This window comes from Pristiophorus japonicus, chromosome 5, assembly GCF_044704955.1.
Source record: "Pristiophorus japonicus isolate sPriJap1 chromosome 5, sPriJap1.hap1, whole genome shotgun sequence".
NCBI classification, from domain to species: domain Eukaryota; kingdom Metazoa; phylum Chordata; class Chondrichthyes; family Pristiophoridae; genus Pristiophorus; species Pristiophorus japonicus.
Window position 1 is genome coordinate 29,124,111 of NC_091981.1, and position 24,953 is coordinate 29,149,063.

General features: G+C 45.6%; 1 protein-coding gene across 8 annotated transcripts in view; it reads right to left on the reverse strand.

The window, feature by feature from the left end:
• fhod3b (formin homology 2 domain containing 3b) overlaps nucleotides 1-24,953 on the reverse strand; it is a 679,123-nt gene that overhangs the window by 315,566 nt on the left and 338,604 nt on the right. For all 8 annotated transcript variants that reach the window (XM_070880475.1, XM_070880473.1, XM_070880474.1 and 5 more), the window contains exon 5: nucleotides 11,595-11,700. In XM_070880475.1, the coding sequence (XP_070736576.1) occupies nucleotides 11,595-11,700 (106 nt within the window). The remainder of the gene's footprint in view (nucleotides 1-11,594; nucleotides 11,701-24,953) is intronic.

The following is a 24,953-nucleotide window of genomic DNA, read 5'->3' on the forward strand; positions in this document are numbered from 1 at the left end:
AACGATAAGGGGATAAAGGGTTATGGGGAGCGGGCGGGGAAGTGGAGCTGAGTCCATGATCAGATCAGCCATGATCTTATTAAATGGCGGAGCAGGCTCGAGGGGCCAAATGGCCTTCTCCTGCTCCTATTTCTTATGTTCTTATAACATGACACTGAGAGAAACCCAGCATCTGGGACCTGAGTGAACAGGGAAAGCAATAAGGTGTCTCCTTAACCGATCAGATTGAAGGATTGAGAAACAAACAGTGAAAGGACTGAGAAGGTAGTGTAAATTAGACTGAGTGAAGTCAATGTCAAAACAGGTATGAAAGAGAAATAAAGATAGGGAGGGAAAGATTAAGAGAGAGAGAGAGAAAAAATTAGACAGAAAGAAAAAGTAAAAAGAAATTTAACACATTTTAAATTTGATGATTTTAAAATCTCCGAAGGAACATAAGAAATAGGAGCAGGAGTAGGCCATTTGGCCCCTCGAGCCTGCTCCACCATTCAATGAGATCATGGCCGATCTTCTACCTCAACTCCACTTTCCTGCACTGTCCCCATATCCCTTGATTCCCTTAATATCCAATGAGACTCCACCTTGTAATAGTTAATTTTCAGTGCCACATGGGTTGATTGGCAGTAATTGATTATCACCTCGTTAAAAGGGTACTTATGCTTGTAATAATAAGATTTAACGTTCTGTGGCGAGTTTAGTTTGTGTCAACCGCGCAAATACAGCAGCTTCACGCCGGTGAATGGATATCGATGGTGAGGCAGGCAGTGAGATGCCGTCTTTGTGAAGCCAACGGCGGAGTGGCGCAACTCGAACAGCATTTAACCACGCATCTGCTGCTCACTGGAGTTGTTGTACCATTTACGCATAAATAACGGTGAGCGCCATTAATCTTGCCATTATTTTTAAGAGCAAAATCTGGTCCAAATTCTCAAGTCTTTCATCTTGTTGAATCTAAGCTTCAGGGGTTTCACCTCCTTTCCATAACAGGGTGCCCCGATCTGCACACACTACTCCAACTGTGGCCTTAAGCAAATTCATCATTACTTCCTTATTCTATCCCCCATTTATAAAACTCAAAATTCTACTGGTCTTTTCATGGCTTCATCTACCTGCACTCGCACTTTCAGAAAAGAATGGACTTGAACCCCTAGGTATCTCTGTTCAGTCACACCCATCAGCATCTGGTCATTAAGTGTATTCTTTGTTCTTTGTTTTTCTTTCAAAAAGGTATTATCTTAAATAAAGTCTTTCAATCATATATAGCACCTTTCACAAACTCAGGACATCCCAAAGCATTTTACAGTCAATTAAGTAATTTTGAAGTGTAATCACTGTTGTAATGTAGAAAACGCAGAAGACAATTTATGCACAGCAAGCTACCACAAACAGCAATGTGATAATGGCCAGATAATCAGTTTCAGTAATGTTGGTTGAGGGATGAACATTTGGCCAGGACACCGGGGAAAACTCCCCTGCTTTTCTTTGAATAGTACCATGGGATCTTTTACATCATCGCCAGAGGGCAGATGGGCCTCGGTTTTACGTCTCATCCTCCGACAGTACAGTACACCCCTCAGTACTGCACTGGAGTGTCAGCCTAGATTTTGTGCTGAAGTCTCTGGAGAAGGGCTTGAACCCACAATCTTCTGACGCGGAGGCGAAAGTGCTACCCACTGAGCCATGGCTGACACCCACACTCTCTCGTATGTCTCCCCATTTATTGCAGCTGCTACCTAGCTGCTGGTCCCGCAAACCAGTCGGTCTTCCTGAAGCCTTTTATGGTCCATCTTGCTGTTTGATAAACTAACGACTTTTGTCTCACCAGCAAATTCTGAGATGGTATTCACTTTGCCCACGTTACTCCATTTAAACTACACGTCTGAAATTTTGTAACAGACCTCCCGTGAGACACTTTATTGAACACCTTCTGAAACTCCATATAGACTACATCTAATGCATTTCCTTTATCTATCTAATTAGTTTTTTTTTCCAAAAAACTTGATTAAAAATGTTAAACGTGACTCACCTTTAACAAATCAGTGTTGGCTGTCCTCGATAACACCGGGCAGTGCTACAAGCTCATTAATTTGATCCAAATTTTGGATCCTTAGCGTTTGACTAACTGGCTTATTAGTGAGAATGATGGGAACAAGGGAGGTGAAGGCACGAGTTCTGCTCATGCAGTTGCACCCTGGTTTGAATTTTAATAAGGCACCAGCTCACTAACCTTCCTGGATCAGCAGAAAGGCATCGAGTGGATTGCGACAAGGCTGCTTTTGAACCAGAACTTGGCAGGCTAAGACAAAAGCAAAATAATACGGATGCTGGAAATCTGAAATAAAAACAGAAAATGCTGGAAATACTCAGTGGGTCAGGCAGCATCTGTAGAGAGAGAAACAGAGTTAACGTTTCAGGTTGATGACCTGGTTACTGTCTGAAGGCAGCCAGAGATCCGATGAGTTCTGATAGAAGGTCATCGACCTGAAATGTCAACTCTCTTTCTCTTTCCACAGATACTGCCTGACCTGCTGTTTTTCTGTTTTTATTGGCAGATTAAGTATTCTACAATAAATAAAAACTCCATTGCTGAAGTAGCCGTTGGAGAGAATGGTTACGGGCCTGTTTAATACAGTCTACGGGGGCAAATCCAGTGCAATAATTCAAATTAACACTGAGAATTTCAACAGCATTTCTCGAGTGGAGCATGTCTAATGCAGTCACCCATTGGATCGGCCGAACTGGCCAAAATTCACATGGCCACTTTGCAGTATCTCAATCAGCAAGTCCAAGTCTGGCTCCTTCCCAATTACCTAATAACTGAAATAGAAATTACTACAGTGCAAGACTACATAAAACTGAATTCAAAAATATATAACTCTCACTGTAAATATTATAGTCTCACGCACAAAATTGTAGTCACCATAACAGTATATTTGACATTATAATCTATGTGGATAAAAGAATATAGCAAATGCTTAATATGGATAAAGATTGGAGATGACTTCAATTATATAATTCTTCGGGACGTAACTGTCACAATACAATGAGTGATTGGAAAGTAATAGTGATCACAAATACCTACGTTATTCATCCTAACCAACTCCCACTCAATCCTTGCCTAACTCAGGAGTCCTCAACTTCCAACTCATCTTGGACTCATCTTTCTACATCGGCATATTTCAGTAAGAAACGGTTGGCCTGAGTACATACACGAGTGACTCCGTGACAGAAATCAATATCCTTCAACACACCGTGACTGTTTCAGGATTGTGGTGTTTGCCATAACAGATAGATGGCTGCTTTGAAATGGTCAGTACTCTACATCAGAATCCAAATTCTCAATTCAATACCATAGCATTTGGTACAACGATCACATCATCACACAGATTCCCACAAGCTATGGATTTAATGCCAGTGTGACAACCACTGCCAAGGTACCTTACTGAGTACTGTATAGGTTTAATTAATTGCCGTTTTATTTCCATATGGCATGGAAAGCAATAGTGGAAGGCCGAGTAAATAAAGGCAAGAAACAAAAATGGCCACACTACATCATAATTCTAAAAGGACAAAGGGTGTTAAAAAAACAAGCCTGAAGGCTTTGTGTCTTAATGCAAGGAGTATCCGTAATAAGGTGGATGAATTAACTGTGCAAATAGATGTTAACAGATATGATGTGATTGGGATTACAGAGACGTGGCTCCAGGATGATCAGGGCTGGGAACTCAACATCCAAGGGTATTCAACATTCAGGAAGGATAGAATAAAAGGAAAAGGAGGTGGGGTAGCATTGAGGAGATTAATGCAACAGTTAGGAAGGACATTAGCTTGGATGATGTGGAATCTATCTGGGTAGAGCTGCAGAACACCAAAGGGCAAAAAACTTTAGTGGGAGTTGTGTACAGACCTCCAAACAGTAGTAGTGATGTTGGGGAGGGCATCAAACAGGAAAGTAGGGGTGCATGCAATAAAGGTGCAGCAGTTATCATGGCCGACTTTAATATGCATATAGATTGGGCTAACAAAACTGGAAGCAATACGGTGGAGGATGATTTCCTGGAGTGCATAAGGGCTGGTTTTCGAGACCAATATGTCGAGGAACCAATTCGGGGGGAGGCCATCTTAGACTGGGTGGTGTTGTGTTGTGTAATGAAAGAGGACTAATTAGCAATCTCGTTGTGCGAGGCCACTTGGGGAAGAGTGACCAAAATATGGTGGAATTCTACATTAGGATGGAGAATGAAACAGTTAATTCAGAGACCATGGTCTAGAACTTAAAGAAGGGTAACTTTGAAGGTATGAGGCATGAATTGGCTAGGATAGATTGGCGAATGATACTTAAGGGGTTGACAGTGGATGGGCAATGGCAGACATTTAGAGACGAACTACAACAATTGTACATCTCTATCTGGCGTAAAAATAGAAAAGGGAAGGTGGTTCAACCGTGGCTATCAAGGGAAATCAGGGATAGTATTAAAGCCAAGGAAGTGGCATACAAATTGGCCAGAAATAGCAGCGAACCCGGGGACTGGGAGAAATTTAGAACTCAGCAGAGGAGGACAAAGGGTTTGATTAGGGCAGGGAAAATACAGTACGAGAGGAAGCTTGTAGGGAACATTAACACGGACTGCAAAAGCTTCTATAGATATGTAAAGAGAAAAAGGTTAGTAAAGACAAATGTAGGTCCCCTGCAGTCAGAATCAGGGGCAGTCATAATGGGGAACAAAGAAATGGCAGACCAATTGAACAAGTACTTTAGTTCGGTATTCACTAAGGAGGACACAAACAACATTCCGGATATAAAAGGGGTCAGAGAGTCGAGTAAGAAGGAGGAACTGAGGGAAATCCTCATTAGTCAGGAAATTGTGTTGGGGAAATTGATGGGATTGAAGGCCGATAAATCCCCAGGGCCTGATGGACTGCATCCCAGAGTAGTTAAGGAGGTGGCCTTGGAAATAGCGGATGCATTGACAGTCATTTTCCAACATTCCATAGATTCTGGATCAGTTCCTATGGAGTGGAGGGTAGCCAATGTAACCCCACTTTTTAAAAAAGGAGGGAGAGAGAAAACAGGGAATTATAGACCGGTCAGCCTGACATCGGTAGCGGGTAAAATGATGGAATCAATTATTAAGGATGTCATAGCAGTGCATTTGGAAAGAGGAGGTGACATGATAGGTCCAAGTCAGCATGGATTTGTGAAAGGGAAATCATGCTTGACAAATCTTCTGGAATTTTTGGAGGATGTTTCCATTAACGTGGACAAGGGGGAACCAGTTGATGTGGTGTATTTGGACTTTCAGAAGGCTTTCGACAAGGTCCCACACAAGAGATTAATGTGCAAAGTTAAAGCACATGGGATTGGGGATAGTGTGCTGACGTGGATCGAGAACTGGTTGACAGACAGGAAGCAAAGAGTAGGAGTAAATGGGTACTATTCAGAATGGCAGGCAGTGACTAGTGGGGTACCACAAAGTTCTGTGCTGGGGCCCCAGCTGTTTACATTGTACATTAATGATTTAGACGAGGGGATTAAATGTAGTCTCTCCAAATTTGCGGATGACACTAAGCTGGGTGGCAGTGTGAGCTGCGAGGAGGATGCTATGAGGCTGCAGAGTGATTTGGATAGGTTAGGTGAGTGGGCAAATGCTTGGCAGATGAAGTATAATGTGGATAAATGTGAGGTTATCCACTTTGGTGGTAAAAACAGAGAGACAGACTATTATCTGAATGGTGACAGATTAGGAAAAGGGGAGGTGCAATGAGATCTGGGTGTCATGGTACATCAGTCATTGAAGATTGGCATGCAGGTACAGCAGGCAGTTAAGAAAGCAAATGGCATGTTGGCCTTCATAGCAAGGGGATTTGAGTACAGAGGCAGGGAGGTATTACTACAGTTGTACAGGGCCTTGGTGAGGCCACAACTGGAGTATTGTGCACAGTTTTGGTCTCCTACCTTGAGGAAGGACATTCTTGCTATTGAGGGAGTGCAGCGAAGGTTCACCAGACTGATTCCCGGGATGGCGGGACTGACCTATCAAGAAAGACTGGATCAACTGGGCTTGTATTCACTGGAGTTCAGAAGAATGAGAGGGGATCTCATAGAAACGTTTAAAATTCTGACGGGTTTAGACAGGTTAGATTCAGGAAGAATGTTCGCAATGTTGGGGAAGTCCAGAACCAGGGGTCACAGTCTAAGGATAAGGGGTAAGCCATTTAGGACCAAGATGAGGAGAAACTTCTTCACCCAGAGAGTGGTGAACCTGTGGAATTCTCTACCATTGAAAGTTGTTGAGGCCAATTCACTAAATATATTCAAAAAGGAGTTAGATGTAGTCCTTACTACTAGGGGGATCAAGGGGTATGGCGAGAAAGCAGGAATGGGGTACTGAAGTTGCATGTTCAGCCATGAACTCATTGAATGGCGGTGCAGGCTCGAAGGGCCGAATGGCCTACCCCTGCACCTATTTTCTATGTTTCTATGTTTCTATGATAAGGTGGCATGAACATATCAGCTAATGGCTATATATCCACACTAGTGTATGCTTATACAATTAGACATACCCAAGTCACACACAATCTCTGAACAAAAATGTTATTAAGTAACCCATTTGCCGGGCTGTGCCAATACTGCTGTGAAATCAGATGCTTGAATGCACAGGAGCACATCTAGGAAAGGCATCCACAGATTTATCCAGGAAAGGCATCCACAGATTTATCCAGGATAGGTATCCACGGATTTACCCAGGAAAGGCATCTACGGATTTACCCTGGAAAGGCATCCACGGATTTATCCAGGAAAGGTATCCATAGATTTATTCAATCTCCTTTTGGTAAACCATTGGATCACCATCTTCTTGTCTGATCCCCAATGAAGATCAAGACTTTGCTCTGACATAAGTCACCCTTTCTCCCCTCTGCTGATTTGAGGAACTATAAATCAGAGACTCCTTTTAGCTCTGGCTATTCCTCTAAATGCATTTTCCAATACTCATTAGAAACTTTACAGGAGAATCTTTAACTGAAAGTACTAAAAAGCATGGACAGTTTTGTTTCTAATGTAGCTGTACCTCCCCACACACTTGCAACCGTCCCATTTACAGGAAACACAGCATACAATGGGCTCACAGTCACACCCATCATTCCAGTTGCCATGGAGACAGACCAACACACCTGATATTTCACCTACTATTTCACTTATTTTGCGAAAAAGGTAAATAAAAATCTTTTGGCACTTGTAGAGTTAAGAAGCTCCGAATTTTTTCAACATGCCTGATGCCAGCCCAAACAACTATTGCAATCAGTGTTACAGTAACTGTGATCTGGAATGTACACAACAACAGGCTGGCACACTGATCCAAGGGATCAGAGTGCTTTTAGTGTTCAACATGCCATCTTATATCAGATCTTCAATAAAGCTGTACTGATCCGAAGTAATACACTGGCACTCGCAACGAGAACATTCCTGTGCAGTATTTTGATTTCACGCATGCTAGACTTGTTTTTGTTGCCATAAAGCCATATATTTAATGAAATTAACAGTGTAAATGTTCTTATTTAAAATCTAAGAGTACTTTTCAATGTAAATCAGAGGATTTCCTTCCCCCCTATTTTGCAGAATTAGTCCACTGTGTAACTAGTCTGGCCATGATGCACCTGCTGTCCATGCTATGATTGTCACTTGTGACTGTTTCCAGCAAAATGCAGAGGGATGTTTCATCTCGTGGGGAAATCTAGAACTAGGGGGCATAGTTTCAGAATAAGGGGTCACCCATTTAAAACTGAGATGAGGAGGAATTTCTTCCCTTAGAGGGTTGTAAATCTGTTGAATTCTCTGCCCCAGAGAGCTGTGGAGGCTGGGCCAGTGAATATATTTAAGGTGGAGATAGACAGATTTTTGCACGGTAGGGGAGTGAAGGGTTATGGGGAGCGGGCAGGGAAGTGGAGCTGAGTCCATGATCAGATTAGTCATGATCTTAGTAAATGGCGGAGCAGGCTCGAGGGGCCAAATAGCCTACTCCTGCTCCTCTTTCTTATGCTCTTACGTTTTCTGGGTAACGGGGCTGTTATGTATGCAATAAAGGTACAAATTGAGTACTGTTTAACTGAACAAGGTACAACATTGTTCCTGCTTTATTACGGCCCAAAGTCCATGAGTCTCAAAATGCCTGGCCTTTTATAACAGAGCAGCACCATGTGTAATCTGCTCAGTGGCCTCCAACAATGACACCATCTGGTGGCTACAGACAGCATGTACATAAGTGACAGGGGCAGCTTATTGGTAAGTGCGATGATGTAGATGCAAACTACTCGGGCACAAAATGGCAGCTCCGATAAGGTGTGACTGAAATGTTGTTTTTTTAAAACTTCTTTTTTTATTGATCATTGTTATTAGTAAACTTGCAATATTAAAGATTCTTTCATCCAAAATATCAAAAACTGGTACAGCACTCCTTTAATTCTATTAGATGGATTATGCCTTTGATCTTACAAGGCCTGACAGGGTAGATGCAGGGAGGATGTTTTCCCTGGCTGGGGAGTCCAGAACCAGGGGTCACGGTCCCAGAATAAAAGGTCAGCCATATAGGACTGAGATGAAGAGAAATTTCTTCACTCAGAGGGTGGTGAATTTTGGAATTCTCTACCCCAGAGGGCTGTGGAGGCTCAGTCGTTGAGTATATTCAAGAAGAGATCGATAGATTTTTGGATATTCAGGGAATCAAGGGATATGGGGATAGTGCAGAAAAGTAGAGTTGAGGTAGAAGATCAGCCATGATCTTATTGAATGGCGGAGCAGGCTCGAGGGGCCGAATGGCCTACTCTTGCTCCTAATTCTTAAGTTTTTGTGTTCTTTGGTTCAAAGAATAGGCTCCAAAAATAACGCTGTTAAAAAGATATGCCATGAGGCCCTTGAGCGGTAGGACTTGGCACGTGGCCAATATTTCCACACACTGAGTCTCCAGATCACAAGTATTCGGTTAGGGAAGAGAATCAAGTGATGGCCTTCAGCTTGCCACCTTCAGGAGAGAACATTGGAAGACACACATCTGTGAGTGGACAGTGAAGATGTGTGATACAGAAAGATTTCTAAGGACTATAAATAACTTGTCAACAAATGGTACTGGTCTCATGGGCCAATGGAACCGATACACTGCAAGAGGATACAATTAGTGCTATGAAATGCCAACTGGTTTTCTTCCTTTAATACTGCTGAAAAAAAAATACATTTATGTAGTTTCTTATTACAATGTGCAAATGCTTCTTAAAATCAATTGCAAGAAGCTTATTGTATGAGGGGTGGGGGGAGAGGTGAGAGGATGGGAGAGGAGGGGAGGGTCTGCCAGTCAGTCACCTGCTTCTGGCTTTGAAACCGAATGGAAAGAAGGAAAGAAAGAAAGGACTTTCATTTACATAGCGCCTTTCACCACCACTGGACGTCTCAATGCGCTTTACAACCAATGAAGTACTTTTGGTGTATAGTCACTGTTGTAATGTGGGAACCAGCCAATTTGTGCACAAGCAAGCTCCCACAAACAGTAATAATGATCAGATAATCTGTTTTTTTATGTCTGTTGGAACTGTGTAGCATTGTCTTAATAGGCAGCACAGCTATTCAACAATTTCGATCACACATACCGAAAGAGAGGGAAACACTTTAAAAGCACTTCCAATCGCAGCAATGTTCCCAAAGAACAGACTTCATAAATTAATTTTAAAATCTCGAGCAGCTAGTTTAAAACAGCCGTTCGATCTTGTAGTTCTGCTGATGCTCAGAAATGACCCAAGCTTTGCTCCCGTAATTCAGGATATCCTAGTTTTCCCTCGTAACTCTCTGACAGACCAATCTAGATTGATTGGTGTAATAGTTTGTCACATGGTTTAGTTTGAGCATGCTCAGTTCTCTCTGGCCTGCTAAAGCAAGCACATGGACTAGCAACTCATCGTTTCTCTGTCCTTCATTTGTTCCACCCATGTATATTACATTTTGGCGACGAAGATGGGATCCCAAAGCTACTTTTAAGGATCATGGAAGGACACAGTGTTCAACCTTGGAGCAGACAAGTTTAAGGTGAATCTGGGACACCTAAACTGAATTTTTGCAATGTTTTACCATTAATGCTGATGCAGAATTGTCTGTGCTTCGCTTTCACATGTATATACACACAGCAACAGCGGCGTTAATTCGCACAGGTACACAGGTAGCGAGCTGAGTCACTGTTCAACGGGATCGGGACAATTATGGCTGCACCTAAGGGATTCATCAGAAGCCTTGTCATGTATGACCAAGCTCGCGAACCATTCCGTTCTTACGTTGAACGGATGACGATGTGTTTTTTAAGGGCCAATAACATTATTGAGACCGAAGATTCAGATGAGAATTTTTAAGTTCAAAATAAAGTAATTTGAGAACGGAAGAAAGCAATTTTTCCAACGGAGATCAGGCCAGATGTCTACGGAACATTGAGAAACCATGTGATAATATATTACAATGCAAGGCTCCAGGAGGAGAGAAAAACTGCGGACAAACACGATGCTTTTCCAACCACTGGGCTGATAAAGCAAACAATAACTTGAGGCATCACAGACCAAATACAAATGAAGAGTTCTGGAGCAAGGATAAATCGTGCAATTGGCAGCACAATATAGATCCTTTTGTAGTCTTTAAAAAAAAATATGGCCCATTGGCTTCAGTAGAAAAGAAAACACAAACCATATTTTTTAAACTCATCGTTCATTTTAACAAGGCCTGTAAGAGCTCATTACTTCAATGTTCTGTTACTGTTTGTGTCTGTATGTGTGTGAGAGAGAGGAAGAGTGAAGCAGAAAGAGGGAAGAAGAAAGTGAGAGAGGGTGAGAGCGTGGGAAAGAGCAAGAGAGAGGGAGAGAGTGAGCAAGAGCTGTGTGTGAGAACATCAGCAGAGAGCATCTGTAATGTCCACGATTATCGAGCTCCTGCTTTAGAACAACTCACAGCACAAAGTTTTAAATGTCCATTGCTGCATTATACAGATCTCCTTTGTGTCACCACAACTTCATACAGAACTGCATGTAGCCACAGCAGATTCAACGCGACAGATGTAGGACAGCTCAATGTGGGGCATAGCCGCTCATTTCATTACTGTGCCATATATAGTTTAATCCGCAGCAGGACACAGCTCTGAATATTCATGCCAGCTCCAAAGATCAACATTGAAATCATTTTATGGAATATTTTCACGCTATTGCAGCATCAAGATAGACTCCCTGCCAGAACAGGATTGGGGGCGGAGGTGGGGGAAATTGTTCTGTGGTAAGGTCATTGCAGTGTGATGTCAGAAGATGTTTAAATGTTCTTCTTACAAGGCCTCTACGGAGGTAGACAGAGCAAAATTAGCAAAGCCTCCATATGTCAGACCGGCTACAGGGAGATTACCCTATTTAACCGAACATCAACTCCAACCACAAAGGCCTCATGCCAAAACTAGGCCAGACTGTGTCAGCTGAAGCCACCAGACAATGAGGTCTGCACAAACTCTGGCACACAGTGAGTGAAAAGAAATAAACCATGCGTTTCCGTTAGAAAGCACAGAGACAGCAGGGAATGCACTGCTTACCTCTCAGGATGTAATTCTGGTAGTTCTGGTCTGCTTCTGCTCCTACTTTTATCAAACATGTCAGACCCTCAGCAACGACAAACTCATGAACCAAATCCTTGTCATCCTAATGGGATTAAAGCACAGGCTGAGGTTAACGTGGTAGGAATATACTTATTATTGTGTTGTACACACATGAACATAAATAGTTGTATTTGCTACTTCGCATGCAGGATTATGAAACCATTAGCAGTAACAGCATCAAAACTCATGACACATCTGAAAAAGAGAATGCGCTATATTGACAACAATTTGGTTCAGTCTCGCCCTCAGAAGAGCAGCCTAGCGTTAAAAGTTTTACCTTCCATTATATGTATTCTTGGGGTAACTTCACTAGTTAATGTCAAATTATGGACAGCATTGTACGATGGCCTCGCCCCTTCTACAAATTGGGTTGTGAGTGATCAATCTCATTTCACAAAGGATCCTCACAGCCGGCAAAAAGAGAAGTCTTTTTACCCCAATATACCAGGTTGGATTCAAATCCTGGTCCGAGGGTTCAAAATTAAGTGTGCTAATTCACTGCACCATTCAATCCTCAAATGTGAGTATCTTTGACAAAATACAAATACATTTGTGTACTAAAACTGAGGCTCAAAGTTAGATTTTTAAAAGAAAACATAACTGCTTTGGGCAAGCGAGTCTGATGTGTCCAAATTCCAGGTAGACTGATTCAGTTACTACTGTCTGTTTGTAATCTTTCCCAATCAATGCCTGTTCCAGCATGGTTTTCCATCACAGTGCTACTTTCGGCAACCATAGGTACTGCTTCCTGGCCCAGTAACAGCAGCCTGTCAATACTGGAAAAGAGCATCAACTCATTATTCTGCATTGTCTCTCTCGTCTTTCTCTCCCTGTATTTCTGTCTTTCATTCCCACCTTTACTCTGATGTTCCATGTGCCACACTTTTTGCTTCTCACCCAATTGGAGTCTCAGAGAAGCCACTCTTTTTAATATAGGGTTAGAACAGCATTAATTTACAGCGTCACATATTTATTTCCATACACCACCCAGGGACTGGGGCACCCTCCAATGTTGAGCCCTGATTAAAACGTACCATGCTGAATGACTATAATCTCTCCACTGTCTACATAAAACTCAAAACACATTTCTGTTCTTGAAGGAAAGGCCAACACAGTCATTCCTTGCTATTGAGGGAGTCCAGCGAAGGTTCACCAGACTGATTCCCGGGATGGCAGGACTGACATATGAAGAAAGACTGGATCGATAATGGCTTATATTCTCTGGAATTTAGAAGAATGAGAGGGGATCTCATAGAAACATATAAAATTCTGACGGGATTGGACAGGTTAGGTGCAGGAAGAATGTTACCGATGCTGGAGAAGTCCAGAACCAGGGGTCACAGTCTAAGGATAAGGCCTTTTAGGGCCGAGATGAGAAGAAACTTCTTCACTCAGAGAATTGTGAACCTGTGGAATTCTCTACCACAGAAAGTTGTTGAGGCCAGTTTGTTAGATATATTCAAAAGGGAGTTAGATGTGGCCCTTACAGCTAAAGGGCTCAAGGGGTATGGAGAGAAAGCAGGAATGGGGTACTGAAGTTGCATGATCAGCCATGATCATATTGAATGGTGGTGCAGGCTCGAAGGACCGAATGGCCTACTCCTGCACCTATTTTCTATGTTTCTATGTTTCATTGGACAATCTTAACTTCTCCAAAAATAAAATGAGAGAATGTAGTTTGCCAGTACTGACTTCATGACAGAGAGGGTTTCAGAATAATGAGCACTTGGGAATAGCTTCAAACAACAAGCCCAACAAAAGACCACAGATACCAGAATGAAAACAAGGCAGCTTTCCTGATCGTACGGAATATAATATCCAAGGCCCATCATCCCAACCCCAGATTCCACTGGTGCTTTTTAATCAGTGCACAAGTTATTTTTGTGTGCAGTACTGCTCTCATTTCAAATCGGCTTTAATTCGATTTTGGTCCATTTTTGCACGATAGCGTCAGTGCCAATACTAACTTTATATTAATCGTGAATAATCTGCAATCAATAATAAATAACTCCACTGCCATATATGTTCAAGCATAAGTTTTGATCTTGAAGTTTTAAAATGAATAGAATAAATTTTAATGGATTTCCTCGCAATACCTTGATCCATTTTAGGAACTGTATGTGGGTTACTAATAATCGGCAATTGAACCTCAAAACTGTTGAGTGGACCTTGGTCATTATGGGCTCAAGTTACCCGAATTAAAAATAATGGCGCTCACTTGCCTGGACGGCCGTATTTTTTTGGCCCCTCGGCGCTGAAAATAAAAATCCAAAGTTTTCTTCCAGCATACGCACCTTCTGGCACCAGCGCTACCCGAGTCGATTGCGCAGGGCGGGGCTTCCAGCGTGCGCCTGAAACGCACTGCGCATGCGCTCCAAAAAAAATTAACAAAATAAATCTGTGTGTAGACCTTCAGCCTGGGATAGCAGTGGGGCCTGTGGCTGGAGGACCTGCGGCAGGAGCAGATTTATTGATACGTTTACATTTATTTTTATTCTTGCATATAGTTCATGTTTGCTTTTCAAATTCCCTAAAAAGTTTATTTATAAGAGACAGGGAGTCCCTTCGGCCGGGGATAGGAGCAGGCCAGCGCGGATATCTCTAACTGCAGGTAAGGCTTTTTCCTACGGTGTTTCTAGGGTCTGTGCGCCGGTTTGAAAACTTTCTTTCGTGGAGAAAGTTGGCCTTATGCCCCGAAATGGTGCGTGACCTTCTTTTACATGTACACCAGCACCAGAATGTATGAAAAGAGTGTTGATGCGATGACGCAGCCTTGCTTGACCCCGGTCCGGATGTGGATTGGGACTGTGATGGATCCATTGGTCAAGATCACGGCTTGCATGTCATCGTGGAACAGACGGTGGATGGTGACAAACTTTTGAGGGCAGCCGATACGGAGGAGGACGCTCCATAATTCCCCCACGGTTGACAGTGTCAAAGGCCTTTGTGAGGTCAAAGAAGGCCATGTACAAGGATTGGTGCTGTTCCCTGCATTTCTCTTGTAGTTGTCGCGCAGTGAAGATCATGTCTGTTGTGCCTCTTAGTGGACAGAATCCACATTGTGATTCTGGGAGGAGCTCTTCAGCCACAGGGAGAAGCCGATTGAGGAGGATTCTTGCGATGACTTTCCCTGTGGCCGACAGCAGGGATATTCCTCTGTAGTTATCGCAGTCGGACTTGTCCCCTTTTGTGAAGATGGTCATGATTATGGCGTCCCGGAGATCTCCTGGCATGCTCTCCTCCTTCCAAATAAGAGAAATGAGGTCATGTATTTTTATGCCATTAGTGCTTCTCCACCATGCTTTAGTTCTTCGGCGGGTTTTCCATCTGCTCCTGACGCCTTGTTATTCTTCAGCTGACGGATGGCCTTTTCGACCTTGTGCAAGGCTGGCCTTGTGCTGAGATGGTGGTAATGATGCATGCTGCGGGATGGAGTTGAGGACACTCGCGTCGAAGACAGAGTCTCCATTAAGGAGATCTTCTAAATGCTCCTTCCAACGGGCACAGGCTGCCTCTCTGTCCTTGATGAGTTCCTCACCGTTCTTGGCCAGTAGTGGGATAGGGCCTTAGGTGCTTGGGCTGAAGGTGGTCTTGACTGCGCTGAAGAATCCATGCAGGTCATGGTTGTCAGCTAACTGCTGGATCTCCTGTGCTTTCTTCACCACCATCTGCTTTTTAGGTCATGGGTTTTTGTTGGACCTCGGCCTTCAGCCGTCTGTAGAGCTGCTTTCTTGCTCTCGTGTTGGGTTGCTGTTTTAAATTTATAAATGCCTTGCGCTTGTGACTAATAAGCTCCTGGATCTCCTGGTCGTCTTCGTCAAACCAGTCTTGGTGTTTCCTGGTCGAGTGACCGAACATCTCTTCGCAGATGCTGATTATGGAGGCCTTGAGGGCAGATCAGTTGCTGTGGGAACTCTGGGTTATCGATGGTAGCCAGGTTGGCAGTGAGGCGCTGGCTGAGCATGGCTTTCATATCAGGGTCTTAGAGTGCCTCTGCGTTGATTTTCCTGCGGCATTGTTTCTGTTGCCGTCGCTGTTTTGGGGCTATATTGATGTTAATGACAGAACGGATTAGGCGGTGGTCCATCCAGCAGTCGTCGGCTCCCATCATGGTGCGGGTGATGCGCACGTCCTTGCGGTCCCTCGTAATCAAGCAGATGCCAGTGCTTGGAGCGAGGGTGCTGCCATGATGCCTTGTACTTGTCTCTGTGACGGAACAAGATGTTGGTAATGACAATGTCATGTTCTAGGCATTTCATCAGGACTATGGTACTGCTGGAGTCGGTTTTCCCTACCCACTCTCTGCCGATCACACCACCCCAGAGGTTTACAGTAGAGCTTGGTCTCCAGCCGTCTTGGATACCCTTGCCACTGGGCCAAGACCTCGCTCTGTTAAGCTCATGTGGTAGCTGGTGTGCAATGGCCACCCCACGTTAAAAGAACTCACGCACAGGCATCTTCCACCCTTCAAAATGAAGTTCAGGTCGTGGAACGTCAGGACCCTCATGGACAATCCCAACAGAGACAGACCGGAATGTCACACTGCTATAGTTGCCCGGGAACTCAGTCGCTTCGACGTTGACATCGCCGGCCTAAATGAGTCCCAGTGGGCAGGGGAAGGCCAGCTCAAAGAACAAAGTGGTGGTTACCTTCTTCTAGAAAGGCAAACCAGAAGAACGCCGCCTCCATGGAGTTGGCTTCGCCATCAAGAATGAACTGGTGGGACGTCTCAGAGACTTCCCTTGCGGGATAAGCGAATGTCACATGACTCTTAGGCTCACTCTAGCCCGGAATCAGTGTGCTACGGTCTTCAGTGTGTAAGCCCCAAAACTGGAAGCTACAGACGAGACCAAAGAGGAATTCTACTCCAGCCTCGAACAATCCCTGTTCCGAGTCCCAACTGACGACAAGTTGATCCTCCTTGGCGATTTCAACGCCAGAGTCAGAAAGGACACATGTTCAAATAACGTTTTAAGTTAACTCATGTTCCACAATTATCACTCGAGAAAACCAGAGGTTTTTTTTGGAACTTCTTCAAGTGACCCCTTTGATATGGCAAAATCATTCGTTCTCTTCTCCTTCAGTGAGGTCCATCATTGATTACCCCCACCACCTGTCCATATTACTCCAGCCACTATGAGGGGCGCACGAGACCCAAGGACTAAATAACTCTCCCGTCGATTTGCCTTCTAATCCGGACTGCGTACATTGGCCTTTGGTCACAGCAATGCTTCAGAGATTGGGAACTCTGTGATGTGGAGAAATCACATGGCCAAATCTGACCACATCATTAGAAGGTGCTGGGCAGAGGGACAACATTACAACATTGTACCACTGCAAGTGACACTAATGGGCAGAGCTTCAAGGTCTAGCCAAGTGCAGTTTTACTGACAATATTTACACAACTCGGTGTTAAATATTTAATTCTTTGGTGTCAAGTTGAACAGAATTACGGTCCTTGACCTTAAATATTATAGTTCACTTAATTCAGACAACGAACTGTTGTTCACAATCCCGTCTCACCTCATATTAATCACCATTTTCAGTTTATCAGGTAAGTACACAAACAGATCCAGGCAAATATTTGATTAGTAAATGGAAGATGAAGCAGCACGGGAAAGAATCAGTTAGGACGTTCAAGGATAGGCACATCTAACACATGCAGTTTTCTTTGATTTGCTTTTGAGCTAACTTTCAATCAAGGAGAACATTTTTTTTTGCAAGGGTTATGATCAACGATCCTCTCAGGCGCTTGCATCAAAAATCATCTGACAAAGGGACACATGCCGATTTCACCAGCTGAGGCACTTTCATCAATGTTTGGACGCATTTAGATGAAGTCTGGTAGCTGCTGCACACTTTGCTCCCCAGACAGAACCCCAATACACTGAAACTTCAATCTTCCTGCTCTGGAGAGCTCTGTGCATTCTTACTCACACTTTAATTGCTCCCAGCGGATAAAATTTCAAATGTTTAGGCAGCATCGGCCTTGTCCAAACATTTAAATTAATTGCAGGTAGCTTCAAAGTGTCCAGGGAGTCCAAGGGAAGACTGCGCTGAGGTTTTGCTGATGCAGTGTCGAACACAAACTCTCCAAGGCTAACTCACCATGTCTCTGGAATCCAGTCTTACTTTGGATTTACACTGCGTTTACAGTTGGTAAAGAGTGGAAACTGCATTACTGAAGTGGGGCTTTTCAGCTCTGCTGTTATTAAAGGGTTAAGAATGGGTCTCGGAACTAAAAAGGGGCTTTTGTAGTGGTAAAATTTCTCAAGGTGTTTAAAGGGCAGAATAGATAGCGCTAAAAGTAACATGTCAGAATGATTAATTGTTACAAGCTGTGTAACCTAAGGACAATTACAAATAGCCAAACTGTTGAACCACAGGAGGCTCAGAAAGGCAGTTAAACAGGGCAAGGGGTCAAAAATGACACACTGGAGAAACTCATCTGGTGTGAGACATAGGCCAATGATTGACTAATTCTCTTTCGCGTCACACAGTCAGCAATTGTGCACGCGGACTAAACAGCATAAGGGGGCCGTGCATGAGGCTGACATGCATCATTAAGTTACTTGGAACTTTGTATCATTGGAGAAGCCTGGCTATAGACAAACCAGCAGGCAGGCTCCCCATTGGTGCAAAATAAAGACGACTTGAATCTTCGAACCCTGGTGCCGAGTGTTTATTTTAAATACTTCACTACAATTACACTCGAGCTAAAGTTGTGCAGATTTTTAAAAAATTATTAAATTCTCAGGATGTGGCCGTCATTGGCCAGTTGCCCGTGAGATGGAGGTGTTGGGCCTTCTTCAACTGCTTGACGTCATCACCACCTCTCTCAAACCCTCCACTGTCTCTAATTTGTCCGACTTCCAGGACTGGATGAGCAGAAATTTCCTCCAGCTAAACACTGGGAAGACCAAAGCCATAGTCTTCGGTCCCCTCCACAAACTCCATTCCCAAGTCAGACAATAGCCCTCTCCCTGACAACCGTCTGAGGCTGAACCAGACCGTTCGCAAACTTGGTGGCCTATTTGACCCCGAGATGAGCTTCCGGGAACATTTCCACTCTATCACCAAGACTACCCACTTCCACCTCCATAACATCGCCCGACACCACCCGTGCCTCAACTCATATGCTGCTGAAACTCTCATCCGTGCCTTTGTTACCTCTAGACTTGACTATTCCAACGCTCTCCTGGCCAGCCTTTCACAATGCACCCTTCATAAACTTGAGATCAATCAAAAACTCTGCTGCCCATATCCTAACTCGCACCAAGCCCCGTTCAGCCATCATCCCTGTGCTCACTGACCTACATTGGGTCCCAGTCTGACAACGCTTCAATTTTAAAAATCTCATTCTTGTTTTCAAATCCCTCTGTGGCCTCTCCACGCCCTATGATTGTAACCTCTACCAGCTCTAAAAGCCTTCGCGATCTCTGCACTCCCTCAATTCTGGCCTCTTGTACATCCCCGATTTTAATCGCTCCACCATTGGAGACCATTCTTTCAGTTGCCTAGGCGCTAAGCTCTGGAATTCCCTCCCTAAACCTCTCTTTACCTCTCTCTCCTGCTTTAAGATGCACTTAAAACCTACCTCTTTACCCAGGCTTCTGGACATCTGTCCTAATATCTCAGTGGCTCGGTGTCAAATATTTATTGATAGCGCCCCTGCAACGCGCCTTGGGATGTTTTACTCTATTACATTAAAGGTGCTATATAAATGCAAGTTGATGTTGTTGCAACCATTGCGGTGCATCTTTATTTACAAAATCAAGAGAAACAAAAGGATGTTTAAAATTCAATTCGGCACTTCTTCCACCGGAGAGGAGGCATTTAAAGTTTCTGGAGCTACGGAACAGTCTGCTGCAGACCTGGCCTTTTGGGAATCTCTAATGGAAATTGCCCACTTGGATGACAGCTGGATGTTCATAGGACCATCTTCGCCAGCTCCCGTCATGTTGAACAGGCATCTTTCTCAGGCGTGGATGCTAATCATAAAAATCCCTCCAATGTAATTAAAGACTTCAGTATCAGTTGGAGCTCCATCCAATGTCAGACAAAATCAAATTCTAAGACAAAGGTGCTAGCCAATCCCCACTTAACATAAAGGCAGGCATTTAAAGATAATTTCACCTCAAATGTCATACTGGGACACCATGGGATTACTTTGTGGCTCCAAAAAAAAAAAATCGGAATTTCCATTTTATGGAGGAAATAAAAAGGTACTTAAGGATGTTCTTTAGTTAGAAAGACTTACATTTATATAGCACCTTTCACGACCAATGGACGTCTCAAACCCAATGAAGTAGTTTTGGAGTGACGTCACTGTTGTAATGTGAGAAAGTTCACCCTCACCAATTACTTCCCTCTATTAACGATTTTTGTTTCTGTATTATTGCTCTAAAAAGGAGACTACATGATTCCTCTGAAATTTAGGAGAAACTAGAAATGATCACATATTTGTGGACGCAGTTATTTGGATTGAAAAGTCCATCACCTGGGAACTGTTTGATGCTTAACAAGTGTCCCTGAGGTGGTAGATTGAAACCTCGATCAATGAGGGGGATTACGCAATGGGAAATGGAAACTGGCAGAGTTGTTAACTTTCATTTCAGGGACGATTTTAAACCTGCCCTGGAAATTCAGCAGCGGGCTGCGATCGACCCCTCCAATCCCACTGCCCTCTCCGGCTCGCGGAGGGCCGGACAGTTTGCAGTCTACCTCAGCCTCCACCCGTAGAATTCCCACTGAGAGTTAAAATTGGCCCTTTCAACTGATTCATTGAACTTTTAAGCATCTGACTGGTCTATTTAGATTAATCAAACTCTCCTAAGACTTGTTTCAGATGCGCCTAGAGATTCTGGATGAATGCTTGACATGGAACATAAATGGTCTAACGCTGTATTTATAGCAAAGGAGGCCTTTGGCTGCTAACATTGTCAACAGTCAGTTCTAAGATTTATTCTGGAAAGAAAGGCTGCCATCTGGATCCTGCCTCAAAGCCCCATCTCCTGCTGGTCTCCTGAACTCTCAGTCCCACCTCCTGCTGGTCGCCTGGACTCTCAGTCCTACCTCCTGCTGGTCTCCTGGACTCTCAGTCCCACCTCCTGCTGGCCTCCTGGACTCTCAGTCCCACCTCCTGCTGGCCTCCTGGACTTTCAGTCCCACCTCCTGCTGGTCTCCTGGACGCTCAGTCCCAACTCCTGCTGGTCTCCTGGACGCTCAGTCCCAACTCCTGCTGGCCTCCTGGACTCTCAGGCCCACCTCCTGCTGGCCTCCTGGACTTTCAGTCCCACCTCCTGCTGGTCTGGACTCTCAGGCTCACCTCCTGCTGGTATCCTGGACTCTCAGGCCCACCTCCTGCTGGCCTCCTGGATTCGCAGGCCCAACTCATGCTGGTCTGGACCCTCACTCCCACCTCCTGCTGGCCTCCTGGACTCTCAGGCCCACCTCCTGCTGGCCTCCTGGACTCTCAAGCCCACCTCCTGCTGGTCTCCTGGACTCTCAGTCCCAACTTCTGCTGGTCTGGACTCTCAGGCTCACCTCCTGCTGGTATCCTGGACTCTCAGGCCCACCTCCTGCTGGCCTCCTGGATTCGCAGGCCCAACTCATGCTGGTCTGGACCCTCACTCCCACCTCCTGCTGGTCTCCTGGACGCTCGGTCCCAACTCCTGCTGGCCTCCTGGACTCTCAGGCCCACCTCCTGCTGGCCTCCTGGACTTTCAGTCCCACCTCCTGCTGGTCTGGACTCTCAGGCTCACCTCCTGCTGGTATCCTGGACTCTCAGGCCCACCTCCTGCTGGCCTCCTGGATTCGCAGGCCCAACTCATGCTGGTCTTGACCCTCACTCCCACCTCCTGCTGGCCTCCTGGACTCTCAGGCCCACCTCCTGCTGGCCTCCTGGACTCTCAAGCCCACCTCCTGCTAGTGTCCTGGACTCTCAGTCCCAACTTCTGCTGGTCTGGACTCTCAGGGCCACCTCCTGCTGGCCTCCTGGACTCTCAGGGCCACCTCCTGCTGGCCTCCTGGACTCTCAGGGCCACCTCCTGCTGGCCTCCTGGACTCTCAGGGCCACCTCCTGCTGGCCTCCTGGACTCTCAGGGCCACCTCCTGCTGGCCTCCTGGACTCTCAGGGCCACCTCCTGCTGGCCTCCTGGACTCTCAGGGCCACCTCCTGCTGGCCTCCTGGACTCTCAGGGCCACCTCCTGCTGGCCTCCTGGACTCTCAGGGCCACCTCCTGCTGGCCTCCTGGACTCTCAGGGCCACCTCCTGCTGGCCTCCTGGACTCTCAGGGCCACCTCCTGCTGGCCTCCTGGACTCTCAGGGCCACCTCCTGCTGGCCTCCTGGACTCTCAGGGCCACCTCCTGCTGGCCTCCTGGACTCTCAGGGCCCACCTTCTGCAGGTATGGACTCTCAGGCCCAACTCCTGCTGCCCTCCTGGACTCTCAGGCCCACCTCCTGCTGGCCTGGACTCTCAGTCCCACCTCCTGCTGGCCTCCTGGACTGAAAGCCCCACCTCCTGCTGGCCTCCTGGACTCTCAGGCCCACCTCCTGCTGGTCTGGATGCTCAGTCCCACCTTCTGCTGGCCTCCTGGACTCTCAGGCCCACCTCCTGCTGGCCTCCTGGACTCTCAGGCCCACCTGCTGCGGGTCTCCTGGACTGAAAGCCCCACCTCCTGCTGGTCTGGATGCTCAGACCCACCTCCTGCTGGCCTCCTGGACTCTCAGTCCCACCTTCTGCTGGCCTCCTGGACTCTCAGGCCCACCTCCTGCTGGCCTCCTGGACTCTCAGGGTCACCTCCTGCTGGCCTCCTGGACTCTCAGTCCCACCTTCTGCTGACCTCCTGGACTCTCAGTCCCACCTCCTGCCTGCCTCCTGGACTCTCAGTCCCACCTCCTGCTGGTGTCCTGGACTCTCAGTCCCACCTCCTGCTGGCCTCCTGGACTCTCAGGCCCACCTCCTGCTGGTCTTATGGACTGTCAGCTGCAGAGATAGTAAATTCTACGAGATACCAAAAATCCAAACAACAACTATTTACTCTGCTGGATAAAGGACGCACATCTACGAAAGTAATTTAAAAACGCTATTTTAGATAGTTTGGATTGCAGAAAGTCACATGAAATGTCAGAGATAATTACATTTCACTGTACTGTACCTACACTTCACAAGCAAGACTGTCAAAGTTAAATTCAGAATGCAAGAATGCCTGGGCAACTGACAATTTCAGTTTAGTCCATCTCCTCTTGGATATTTGGCCCTGGATATGTGGCCCTGGATATGTGATCTCCGACCTCTGTCTGGCAGGTCACCTGCAGGAGATCCTCACTGGGACACTGTCACGTCCTTCCCCGCACCTATTTTCACAGATGCTTGGCTCTGTAATTTTGGAGGGTTGCAGCAGGTGACTGAGTGCAACAGCCAGACATCTCCCTCCTGCAGTTGCTTTCCAGAATTCCAGATGGCGATATAGCCTTTCACTTCAGCCTGTCTGTCACAGGGAATCGTGACGGTTGGAACCAGGTTTCTGTTGTCAGACAGCAAACCGCAAGGTTGGACATGAAACTTGAAGGACCTCCCATCAGACCCAATAAACGTCTCCGACTTGACTTCTGAGTCGTAACTGGTTACTAAGCAATGTGAGCTTCCCAAGTAATAAACACTTCAATAATCACGGCAGAATAAATCTTAATACTGGTGTCAGAGCTAAAAAATATTTTCTAAGAGCCACATTTCTGCTAGGAGAATGATAAAGGCTACATCCAGACTTAGCACCACTGACATGGGGGGGGGAAATTACCTAGGGTCACTGTGTCACCCAAATCCAATCCAGTACCCTTCACTGGAATTGACTGACATCCATTGCTGAGCGTACACAAAGAATTGGTTCCACAGTCCAGCTAGCACCCATGGAGAGAAAGAAAGGAGCACAACTGGCAAAAACAAGAGGGAAGAAAAATATTCTCTGTACAGAAAAACTTGTATTTATATAGTGCTTTTCATGACCAACGGACATCTTGAAGCGCTTTACAGCCAATGAAATACTTTTGGAGTGCAGTCACTGTTGTAATGTGGGAAATGCGGCAGCCAACTTGCGCACAGCAAGCTCCCACAAACATCAATGTGACAATGACCAGATAATCTGTTTTTGTTATGTTGATTGAGGGATAAATATTGGACAGGACACCGGGGATGACTCCCCTGCTCTTCTTTGAAATAGTGCCATGGGATCTTTTACATCTACTTGAGAGAGCAGGTGGGGCCTCGGCTTAACGTCTCATCTGAAAGACAGCACCTTCGACAGTGCAGCACTCCCTCAGCACTGCACTGTAGTGTCAGCCTAGATTTATGTGCTCAAGTTCCTGGAGTGCGACTTGAACCCACAACCTTCTGACTCAGAGGCGAGTGTGCTACCCACTGTGGCTTCCTACACAGTTTATCCGTAAACCGCTCTGCTCCACACCTGAAAGGACCAACTCCCTGTTTGGGTGCAGATCCACAGGTCCCTCTGGCACCTGGTCTTAGAGGACGATATCGGTGTTTGAGCCTTGATAGTGAGTGTCGGCAGGCTGCCATATAAATTTGTACCCAAGTTATGTGCAGCCCGATGGTGTGGACTCTCATCCAGTAGGAACTGGGGCAAGAACGAGGAAATTCATCTCACTGAGGCCAACCACAACCAGCAGACCCAGGAGACTGTCATTCCATCACCACAGGGTGTATTCAAACCCATATCCTCTGCGGTCCAGAAACTGCTTTATCCATCGCATAGTTTTCCTGGTTAGAGCGTGCATACTACAGAGCCGAATGCACCCTGGGCGTGGTGAATTCTTGCGATTTGAGTGTTCGCCCGGAGGGAAACGGAGAAAATTTCCCTATGATTTTTCTCCCAGTTTGCTCGCAGGAGTGTCTAGGAGATTCGTTTTTAATTCGAGACCCAAGGACAATCCAGGAGGGTTGGCATCCCCAGTGCTGAGTTAAGTGACCACAATTAGGGCAGTGCAGGCGGTCTCCTTATCTCTGGGTCAGGGAGAGGAAAATCAATCAGGATTCTTGCTCTGGATGCCATCCATTTCTTCCACCTGAGAGGGAAGACCGGGCCTCGGTTTAATGGCTCCTCCGACAGTGCAGCACTCCCTGGATGGATGGATGGAAGAAAGAAGTACTTTTGGAGTGTAGTTATTGTTGTAATGCAGGAAACGCGGCAGCCAATTTGCGCACAGCAAGCTCCCACAAACAGCAATGTGATAATGACCAGATAATCCGTTTTTGTTATTTTGATTGAGGGAAAAA